The 12,090-nt window shown below is 38.3% G+C and overlaps 1 protein-coding gene across 1 annotated transcript; it reads right to left on the minus strand.

Annotated features, from left to right (window-relative positions):
* Positions 1–61: 61 nt before the first annotated feature.
* LOC110564877 (small ribosomal subunit protein uS19-like) lies at positions 62–499 on the minus strand. The gene has a single exon (XM_060390658.1). It carries the CDS (start codon positions 428–430, stop codon positions 62–64), a length of 369 nt encoding a protein of 122 aa, XP_060246641.1. The 5' UTR covers positions 431–499.
* Between the last annotated feature and the right edge of the window lie 11,591 nt (positions 500–12,090).

Here is a 12,090-nt window from a genome sequence, read left to right on the forward strand (position 1 = left end):
CACAGTTCTGTTTGCTAAACCTTCTTTTAACTCTAAAGAAGCTGTTTCTAGTACATTTTATTTATTTTCCAGGGACCAAACGTGAATCTTTATTGAAGGGGATGAGGTGGGAGGAGTGGGAGGCACGGGTACCAGGCTGGCCGTTCTTCACGGGCTTGTAGGCGATGGAGAACTCGCCCAGGTACTGGCTGGTCATCTCTGGGTTAATCTCCACCTGGTTGAAGGTCTTGCATTTGTACATACCCAACATCTTGGGCAGGATAATCATGTCCTTCAGGTGGCTCTTCATCACTTTCGGCTTCTCCCTGGGCGAAGCGTCCCTATTGGCCTTTCTCAAGCGCTTGAGAAGGGGGTGCTGCTTCCACTGCAGGGGCAGGCCCTGGTTCAGCTGGCGGGGACTGTGCAGCAGCATCGGCTGCTCTTTGGACATGTCCAGCTGCTGGTTCAGGTCCACGCCATGGTAGGTGAATTTGTGGAAGGTCCGCTTCTTCTTCTGCTCCATTTCAGGCGTCTCAGGGGCTGTTCGGAAAAGAAAGCCTTGGCTGTGTCGGCCTCTAATACATTTAAATTTGTCCATATAATACCTAATAAAGACCTTAATAAAATGATAATGTAATTAAAGTTTCTATTCTCTAATATGGCTCTTGCATACATTAATGCTTCTTATGAACATAAATTAGCATTTGTCAGTATGTATTATGTATACATAATATAATAAACATATCTGTATGTCTGTTTTAAAAATTTAAATAAAAATAGTTAAAGCTATCCATACAACAGTTTACAGGATAAATATTCAGAAGAGAGGTTTATATAATGACAGTGAAAAAGAGATTGAAAAATATGTCATTTAGATTTGCAAATGAAAAAAAATGTTTTCAAAGTATTCTATGTTTTACATTTTGTTAGCCAACTTTTAACACAGACTTAGTGATCATCTACATCAAGAAAAAAAAAATTGTAGCAATTGGTACATAGTTTGCAAAGCCATTTCAGAAATATCAGTTCAGTACAGAGCATAGGATTCCTATAGTTTATTGTCTGACTCAGTGATGTGATAAAGCAAGGCTCATAAACACTCATCAGTTCCTCTCAAAGGGGAACCAGGCTTATATTTCTAATGTGGAGTCTAATGGTTGCCTCGACTCCTTGACTAGTCTTTTGAATCATTTTCATCATTAGTATTTGGTAAAAAACACTTCAAAAAAGTACTTGAGATGGGTCTTTTAAAGCTCTCAAACCTCGCTGTTGCTGCACTGGGAACCCGTTTGCTCTGTGTCAGTACTTGAAGCTGTCTGCTGCATAATGCCTGGAGTGAGGGAATCAATATTGTCTTCCCGATGTCCACACTTGGGATGAAGACCAGTGCTGCAAGGACTTCGCAGGTGATCAGACACCTAAGCAACCCAAATCATAATCTTGTGATCTGAAGTTGAACCAGTCCAATATGACAGAGTCACAGGATTGTTATAAAGGCATAATCTCTCTCTCTCTCTCTATCTCTGTGTGTGTGTGTGTGTGTGTGTGTGTGTGAGTGTGTGTGAGTGTGTATTTTCCTAAGGAATGACAATTTGGCATTGGATACACCTACAACACAATTCCTGCACCCAAGGCTCAGGGATCATTGTAGAAGAGGGGTAGAAAGATTATTAAGAACCAGAGGAATAGAGAGTTTGCAGTGAGATTGGGTCTTCTGTGAAAGCCAGGTCCCACACCCATAAAATCTCACCAAGATGACTTCCCAAATAAGCTGAGCAAGGACAACAATAGAATTCAACTCAGCCACATCTTCATAAGAGTACGCATGATGTTACTTTCTTCACCAAACCATGAAAGTACACTGCAGAAAATACAGATACCTTGAAAATCTAAGTAGATGGTAATATTAGGAGGAGGAAAAAAGTTGGTGGAGAATGTGATCAAAGTACATTAAGTATACATGAACATGTTATAATGAAATTCATTCATGAATCAAATTAATATATGCTAGTGTTTTCACAGAACTACACAATTTAAACATTTCCAATTCCCAGAAGAATGTTTGTCTAGCAGTGAAAACATTTCACTGACAAAGACATGACAATGACAACGCAAAGTTACACAAATCAAGGAGAGGGCACATTGCTTTTAATTTCAGAATATTTGTAATGGGAATTTATTGCATTATCTCTAAGACCCATAAAAAATACACTACAAAGTTCTTACTGGCACATGCTCGAGGGTTGGCCTGTACTAAAGTCTGGAATGAAAGACACTCTAGTCATACACTTTCTAAAAGGGGAATAATTGAATGTTATGAATGAATAAATAAAAATACATTTTAAAAGCTTAAATAATTTAATGAAATTAAAGTTGAAAATTAAGAAATTAATTATAGATTATTATAGGGCATTAAGATACAGCAATTTTATTTAAGCAATGAGAAGAAGTAATAAGAGACATTAATCAAATCCAAAAATGATTTTAACAAATGGATCTAGAGCACTTGCTTTGCAGTTCTAGCAGGGAAGCACAGCTACTGTGTCCTGGGACCTCCTCCATTCAGGGAAGGCCAACATTTTAGACTGAGCAAGCAGCTTAAGGAGGGACTCAGATGAGGGAAAAAGGGAACACCTGCCTATCCAGCCATATCAGCCAACTCAATCCTGGTGACCAGAGGGGTGACAGATGTCACAGAGGGCCAACTTGATGTGAGTGGCTTGCACTGCCATTGAGGGTTATGATGGTGTCAGTGGCCAATGCGGCTGTAGAGGGCTATGTTGATGGCTGTGGTTTGTATACTGCTTCATAGGGGTAGAGGTGACTGAAGACTCGCAGTTGAGAAGGAGAGACATAGAAGGCTTTTGTGACAATCCCTATAACCGCCCCCCTCTAAAATGTAACAGCCTAGACAGAAAACCATCCAAGAGAAGTCTTAAAACGTGTGATAAAGATAATGAAGGGTACTTCTTTATAATTAATGGCTTCCAGTAAGGGTGCAGGTGGAAAAGGATTCAGTTTTCATTAAGGGGTTGGCACCTCAAGTGTGTATATGGCAACACAGTTGGACTTGCTCTTCTTCTTCTTCTTCTTCTTCTTCTTCTTCTTCTTCTTCTTCTTCTTCTTCTTCTTCTTCTTCTTCCTCCTCCTCCTCCTCCTCCTCCTCCTCCTCCTCCTCCTCCTCCTTCTCCTCCTCCTCCTCCTTCTGGTGGGGGAGGCACAAGGCTTGGGCAGTGGACCTGGAAAGACTGGGAGGTGAATGGAATCATGGTTCATGTTGTGAAAATCCCAAATAATCAATAAAAATATTATGTATATAAAAATCCCTTTTCATCAAAAAGTAATGGCAGTTGCTAAACAAGACTTGAGACTTGAGGTACATCTCCAGAGTCCACATAAAGGTGTAAGGAGAGGACGGATTCTAAAATATGGTTCTCTGACACCCACAGGTATGCCACAGAACAGGTAAACCTGTACATACACATCATGCATGTACATATCAATACTTTTAAAGTTAAAGAAGATATAATAAATGATTTTTATCTTGCTATGTGTATGCTAGCTTACATATACTTAAGCAACCAGGTTGAAAGAAAATGATAAATTTCCACAAGTTAATGATGCTTTAAATGAATGTTGCATTTTTAATTTAATTCTTTTTATCGTTTTTAATTTAATTTTATTTATATATTTATTTATTGCAATTTATTCACTTTGTATCCTCATTACAGCCCCCTCCCTCTTCTCCACCTAGTCACACCCACCCTTTCTCTTCTCCTCCTATGCCCTTTCCCTATTCCCCTGATAGGGGAAGACCTCCTCCTCTTCTATCTGGCCCTATCCCATCAGGTCTCATCAAGGCTGGATACATCATCTTCCTCTGTGGCCTGACAAAGCTTCACACTCCCCCCTGGGGAAGGTAATCAAAGAACCAACCAATGAGTTCATATCATAGACAACCCCTGTGCCCTTACTAGGGAATCCACTTGGGAACTTAGCAGCCAATGGGCTTCCTTTGAACAGAGTGTCAGGTCCTCTCCATTCATGGTCATTAGTTGGAGTATCGGTCTCTGCATACATATTGGCCCAGGTATTTTGATTCTGTTGTTCTGCTTGTGGAGTTCCTTTCTCCTCCAGGTCTTTCTATCTCCCTCTTCTTCCATAAAGATTCCGAAACTCAGCCCAAAGTCTGGCTATGATCTCAATATCTTCTTTGATACCCTGGTGGGTAGAGTCTTTCAGAGGCTCTCGTGGAAAGCTCTTGTCCTGTTCCTGGTCTTCTCCTACTTTCAATGTCTATTCTGTTTGCCCTTCTGAATGAGAATTAAGCATTTTCCCTAGGGTCCTCCTTGATGCTTAGCTTCTTTAGGACTGTAGATTTTAGTATGTTTATCCAATATTATATGGCTAATATTCACTTATAAGTGAGTGTATACTGTATATGTCTTTCTGCTTCTGGGTTACATCGCTCAGAATGATCTTTTCTAGTTCCCACCATTTGCCTGCAAATTTCATGATTTCCTCATTTTTAATTGCTGAGTAGTATTACATTGTGTAAATGTACCACACTTTCTGTATCCAAAACCATACAATGGAAAAAATATATCATCTTCAACAAATGGTCCTGGGCTAACTGGATGTCTACAAGTAGAAAAACGCAAATACACTCAGATTTATGACCTGCACGAAGTTAAACTCTGAGTGGATCAAAGACTTAAACATAAAACCAGACACACTAAATCTGTTAGAAGAAAAAGTGGTGAAGAGTCTTGAACTCATTGGCACAGGAGACAACTTTCTGAACAGAACACCAATAGCACAGGCTCTTAGAGCAACAATCAATAAATGGTACCTCATGAAACTGAAAAGCTTCTGTAAAGCAAAAGACACTGTCATCAGAACAAAATGACTGCCTGCAGACTGGGAAAGGATCTTCCCCAAACCTGTATCTGACAGAGGGTTAATATCACTGAGACTTATGGCCAACTGTTGGGAAGAGTGCATAGAATCTTATGTAAGAAGTGGGAAATAGTAAGAGCTGGAGAAGACGGGAACCCCACAAGGAGAGCAACAGAACCAGAAAATTTGAACACAGGGAACTTCCCAGAGACTCATACTCCAACCAAGGACTATTCATAGAGATAACCCAGAACCCCTGCACAGATGTACCCCATGGCAGTTTAGTGTCCAAGTAGGTTACATAGAAATGGAAAGAGAGACTGCTTCTGACATGACCTGATTGGTCTGCTCTTTGATCACCTCTCCCTGAGTGGGGAGTAGCCTTACCAGGCCACAGAAGATGACAATGCAGCCACTTCTGATGAGATCTGATAGACTAAGATCAGAAGGAAGGAGAGGAGGACCTTCCCTATCAGTGTACTTGGGGAGGGGCATGCTTGAAGAAAAGAATGGGAGGGTGGGATCAGGAGAGGAGGAGGGAGGGCTTTATGGGGGGATACAAAGTGAATAAAGTGTAATTAATAAAAAAAATAGAAAAAAAATGTTAAAAAAATATCCAGAATACACAAAGAACTGAAAAAGTTAAACACTAATGAAGCAAGTAATCCAATTGAGAAAAAAAAATGGTTACAGACCAAAACAGAGAATTCTCAGCAGAAGAATATAGAATGACAGAGAAACACTTAAAGAGATGCTCGACGTCTTTAGCCATCAGAGCTATCCAAATCAAAACAACCCTGAGATTTCACCTTACACCCATTATAATGGCTAAGATAAAAAACTCAACTAACAATACATACTGGAGAGGTTGTGGAGAAAAGGGAACCAACCCTCAGTTGATTTCCACTTTGGAAATCAGTCTGGTGCTTTCTCAGACAATTAGAAATAGTGTTTCCTCAAGATCAAGCTATACCACTCTTAGGCATATATTCAAAAGATGTTCAAGTACACAGCAAGGACACTTGTTCAACCATGTTTGTAGCAGCCTTATTCATAATAGCTAGAACCTAGAAACAACCAGATGTCTATCATCAGAGGAATGGATACAGAAATTGTGGCACTTCTACACAATGAAATACTTACTCAGCAATTAAAAACAAGGAAATCATGAAATTTGGAGGCAAATGTTGAGACCTAGAAAAGATCATCCTTAGTGAGGTATCCCAGGAGCAGAAAGACACACATGGTATATACCCACTTATAAGTAAGTACTAGACCTGTAAGAGAGTATAAACATACTAAAATCTGTACACCTAAAGAAGATAAACAAGAAAGCGGACCTGTAAGATAATCAATCCTCATTTAGAAAGACAAATGGGATGGATATTGGAAATAGGAGAAAACATGTAACAGGACAGGACCCTACCACAGAGGGCCTCTGAAAGACTCTACCTAGCAGTGTATCCAAGCAGATGCTGAGACTCATAACCAAATCTTCAGCAGAGTGCATATGAAAGAAGGGGGAGTTAGTATGACCTGGAGAGGACAGGTGCTCCACAAGGACCAAATACATCAGGGCACAGGGGTTTTTTATGAGACTGTTTCTCCAACCAAAGACCATGTATGGATATAACCTAGAACCCCTGTTGGGATGTAGCCCATGGTAGCTTAGTATCTATGTGTATACCCTAGCAACGGGAAGAGGGACTATTTCTGACATGAAATCAATGGCTGGCTCTTTGACCTTTCCCCACCACCCCCACCCCGAGGGAGGAGCAGCCTTGCTAGGCCACAGAGGAAGACATTCTGTGGTAGTCTCTATGTACTTATTATCTGAACCTAGGAAAATATTCTGAAAAGCAGTTATTTTGAAGCAGAGACCCCTTTAGTGGCATTTCCATTTCAGACCTTCTCCTGTAAGTAAATTTACAGTTTTCCAAGTTCAAGCCTCTGCTGGATACCTCACTTTTAGTACTTTTATTCTAGTATTCCCATGTAGAATATCACATTTTCATTAATTGTGTTACTGTTTAGTCTATTACAGATAACCTATTTGCAACCCCTTTGTCTGCATTACTGAACTCATTCCTGTGACAAACTGGATTATTTCATCTCCTCAGTTGCTTCTTTGTCACACTGGATTACTGGGTAAGACTAGTAACCAATGAATATATGATAGCCTGAAAAAAGTGTGATCTCAAATTTTTCTCTGCTAAACTAATCTATTACATTTACAATTTTCTTCATTCAGATTTTCAGGGTAGAAATCAGGCATATATATATATATTTTTTTTTCAAAATGCAGCATGAATGACTTTTAGTTCAATTTCCAGTCTCTGTGTTTCTCTTAGCATTTTGTTCTATCTATATCTGCACATATTCATAATTCATAATGGCTGATTAGTCTCTGCTTATAGCATTCTAGGATCTCTCTAGCGTGTACCTTTCTTTTCTTTTCTTTCTCGTTCTTTCTTTCTTATTTTCAAACAAGTTTCAAAGATACCATAGTTGACTTAATCACAATACTGTTCCTAAGGCCTACAGACAGCATGGTTCACTTAACTCACAACAGCATTTCTGTTCCTTATTGTCAGTTTTCTATATTTGTTAACAAACAAAATCATCTTAAGGAAGTTACTGCTTATTTGGTCTCACAGTTTTAGAGTATAGTCTAGCCTTGTGGGAAAGGCTTGGAGGTAAGAACTGCTCAAGCTGTGGCCACAGGAACATGAGATGGAGGGTATCACTGCATCTACAGCCAGGCAGCAGGAAATGATGAACCCTAAAGCTCAGCTCATGTTTCTCTTTTGACTTAACCCTTTGATTCAGCCTAGAACTCCAGCCATGGAAATGGTGTTGTGTCCACTAAAGGTTGTTTTCTTTCCTAGGGTAATTTTCTCTGGAAACACACACAAGGATGTACTAGGAGCTAACTCCTTAATGATTTCAATCCAATCAAATAATACTGAAGATTCATCACCACAAGCTACTAACATATAGTGAAAAGAGTTACAGTTAAAGAAAAAACAAATATCAGCTTACAGAGTAATGATTATTTCATGTATATTAAATGATTCTACATATGCATAAAATGTTTATTTCATAAAATTGTAGAATAAATGCATGTAAGTACATTTAATAGCATATAAATATTTTAATGACAAATTTTAATGTTTTAATTAGAATATTAAAGAAATTATTGCTTGCAAAGTTAATTCTTCTGAGCTATTAAAATGTAAACAGTGGTTCAAAATACAATCCCAGGTCATGCTGATAGAATAAACATAATCTCTAAAATAAAAATAAGTATACTAAGATTTTTACACCATTTTAGTATATAATAAAGAGAATTCAATAATCAAAATGTTGAAGAAATGTGTTTTTGGTGTTTGTTTGGTGAAGACACCCTTGCACAGATGAGATGAGGTATTCTGCTCTAAATAAGCGTGTGCTGCCTCTGAAGCCTTACACTGAGTAAGGACAAAAGCTAATGATGTGTCTTGCTTGCAGGTTCTTCATACTGACACTGAAAAGCAAAACAGATCAAACAAAATTGTGTGCACTGACAAACATAATTGGATGCCGTAAGGGTATTTGAGGAAGAGCGGCATGTTTGCAAGAAGATAATTGAGGGCATGATTATACTAATTTGAGAAGCTGAAAGTAAAACTACAAATTTTATGAAAATATATTTAAACTTCTAACTATGGACTAAGCCATAAACTACTGGAGAAAGAAAATTATGGTGACCTTAGAATGGCGAAAGCTAACAAACAGAAGCTAGTAAACATAGTCAATGTGCATTAAATATAGCTATGGAAATGTCAGAAAAACTATTCTCTGGATAGCCAATTTATACTAATCAAAAGATAAAGTAATTAGAAGTTAGGAAAAACAAACAGGTAACAATGGTCATATTTTCTAAGCATTTGTAAAAAACATTTGGTTCTTCCTTAGCCATCAGGGAAATGAAAATCAAAACAACTCTGAATCTCCATCTTACAATCTTCAGAATGGCTAGGATAAAAACTCAAGGGACAGCAGATGTAGTCTAGGATGTGGAATAAAAGGAACATTCCTCCATTGCTGGGGGGAGTGCAGACTTGTACAGTTACTGTGGAAATAAATCTGGAGGTTTCTCAGAAAAATGGGAATGGATCTACCCCAAGATGCAAACAGTTATATCATTCCTGGGCATATACCCAAAAGATGTTCTACCATACCACAAAGACATTTACTTAATTATATTCAGAGCCAATTTATTCATAATAGCCAGAAACTGGAAACAACCCAGATGTCCCTCAACTGAAGAATGAATAAAGAAAATATGGTACATTTAAACAGTGGAATACTATTCAGCTTTTTAAAACAAAGAAATCATGAAATTTGCAGGCAAATGGATAGAATTAGAAAAGATCATCCTGAGTGAGGTAACCCAGATCCAGAAAGATGCACATGGTATGTACTCACTTATAAGTGGATATTAGCCATAAAGTACAGGACAGCTATGCTACAATCCATAGACACACAGAAACCAAAGAGGGCCCAAAGGAGGATGCATGAATCTCATTAAGAAGGGGGAAATAAGATAGACACTGGAAGTAGATGAACTAAGGGAACTGAGTAGAAAAGAGAGTGGGAAGGGCAATGGGGTGGGGATCAGGTGTGGGAAGTTTAGGGGTTGCTGTGGGTGGGAGGACCAGATGAGAGAAGAGAAATCATTGGGCAGCATCTCTACCACAGGGGAGTCTCCCGGGAGTCTATGGAAGTGACCCTAGCTTAGACTCCTAAGAGTAGGGGATATGCAGACTGAAGTTGTTACCTCCTATACTCAGGTTTGTCTCCCAGTGGAGAGAAGTGGACGCCAACCCACCAATAAAACCTTGGACCCCAAATTTATCTCTCCTACAAAAAAATGTAGGGGTGATGGAGCAGAGGTTGAAGGAATGGCAAACCAACTTGAGACCCACACCATGGGAGACAGCCAACCCCAGTCACTATTAATGATATTCTGCTATGCTTGCAGACAGGAGCCTAGCACAACTCTCTTCTGAGAGGCTTCATCCAGCAGGTGATGGAAACAGATGTAGAGACCCAATGCCAAATGATAGATGGAGCTCAGAGAGTTTTGTGGAAGAGTGAGAGGAAGGATTGAGGGAGACAGATGGTTCAAAGACATCACAAGAAAACCTACAGAGTAAATTAACTAACCTCTTCATGTGGATCCCCTGACAATGGAGGTAAGAACTCTCTCTGACTCTATTGCTGTCCACTGGATCCCTTTCTTCTAGTTGGGCTGCTTTGTAAGGCATCAATGGGAGAGGACGCTCTTAGTCCTGTTGTGACTTGAGGTGACACGGTGGGTTGTTACTCCTTGGAGGCCTGCCCTTCTCTGAGAAGAAGAGGGGGAATGGGAGGAGTAGTGCATGAAGCTTAGATTGGGAGGAGAGAAAGGAGAAGTTTGGGATCAGGCTGTAAAGTGAATAAATACATAAAAATGAACAAATTAATTAGTTAATTAAAAAGACAATTTCTCCCTAGCTTTAGACAAACTAAAATTTAGAAAATATAACAAGAATAATGAGAAAAAAAAAACTATTGAGTTTTTGAAAGTTTTATACCATTGTCACTTTTCTATTTTTTTTTTTTTTTAGAAATTAATACTGAATTAACTTTAAAGTGAGAATAGTAAGAAGCATTGCTGACAAAAACCCTGTGACCCTACAAATAAGGAAAATGTTATCCTCACACTGTAATATGCATACAGAATGACCTGGTAGAAATTGTCTGAGTCACAGCTAAGCAAATCCATCTTGCGTATACTACATAAAATACCCAAATAATTAATTGGAATTATTAATATCTTTTCATCTTTATATTTTAGAAAAGACAAATCATAATTTAGAGAAGCCAGATGCTGCAGAAAAAGTTAAAGTGGGATTTTGTACTGTATTATAAATTGATGACAGGAAAAGTTTGTGAAATCTCTTGCATAAGCTATAAGGTATTTCTTATCTTTTTATGTTGTTACATCTCTTTATTATGGAGATCAACCCTGATAAGTGGGCAGGCTAGTTCCAAAATGATTGTGAAAATCTTATGAAGTTCTAAGTAAGTTTATATATATTTTTTATTTTAGTCAAATTCATGGCATTCTGTGGGCTAGCGTGTGTGTTCCATTAATTCACGATTGGGCAAGCCACTGGGATTAATGACTTTCATTAGTTCTCATGACTCACAACCATCCAAAACCTGGAAGTTTGTTTCTCAGTCTACTACTAAGGTGAACCAAAGACGCTGACCAAAGAAACTCACTTTATAGACTGCTCTGTAAGCAATAAACTGTAGGCATGCAGACACACATCGCAGTACCAACCGTCATTCTTCTGTTTTAAAACTTTTTAAGTAACGAAAATTGTGTAATCCAATGTTATGTATTATGTAACGAAATCCTTAATTATTCTCAAATTGTAAAGTGATCTGATTGACATTTATTCTCTAAATAAATATAGAAACATTTGCTTGGATTCCTAGGGATATTTACTACAAACTATATGTTAGCAGAAGTAGGATAATAAAATCATGTAGCCACATGATGTCCTATATTTGAAATATCCATTGCATTTGAATAATACAACAAAAAAAGGGATAGGACTGATAAAAGAAAGACTTTCTTCTAATTTAAATTTTAAACAGTTTTTTTAATCAAAGATTTTAATAGTTATAGATTACTCACAAACAAAGCTATGATCAATAAATTATGAAAAAATATTTTTTACCTACTGAGCATGATTATTTTGGTTCAATATATTTTATTTTTTCTGTGAGAACTTAATCCGTGTGTACCTTTTGTATTCACCCCCTACTCCAGTCAAAGTGCCTCTCACCATGTTTCCTTCTATCTTCATGGTCTCTTTTTAAAAATAACTCAATCAGTTATTCATGTGTGTGCTGAACCAGACTCCTTTGCAGGAGCATGGGCAACCTACCAGGGACCAAATTTTTTAATAAGATTGATTCTTCCTCACCTAGCAGCCAACACCTATTAGTAGCTTCACAGCCAGCAGGTGACTTTCTGGGTTCTTACCCTATTCATTGTGAAGGTCTCCCACCTGCAGTCTCCTTTCTACATTGTAGCAATACAAGAAATTGGTATTTCTAGTCCACAGTCAATGGAAACCGATGTTGCTAAAGATAATACATAAGTTGGTG

The sequence above is a fragment of the Meriones unguiculatus genome, chromosome 9, assembly GCF_030254825.1.
Source record: "Meriones unguiculatus strain TT.TT164.6M chromosome 9, Bangor_MerUng_6.1, whole genome shotgun sequence".
NCBI classification, from domain to species: Eukaryota; Metazoa; Chordata; class Mammalia; order Rodentia; family Muridae; genus Meriones; species Meriones unguiculatus.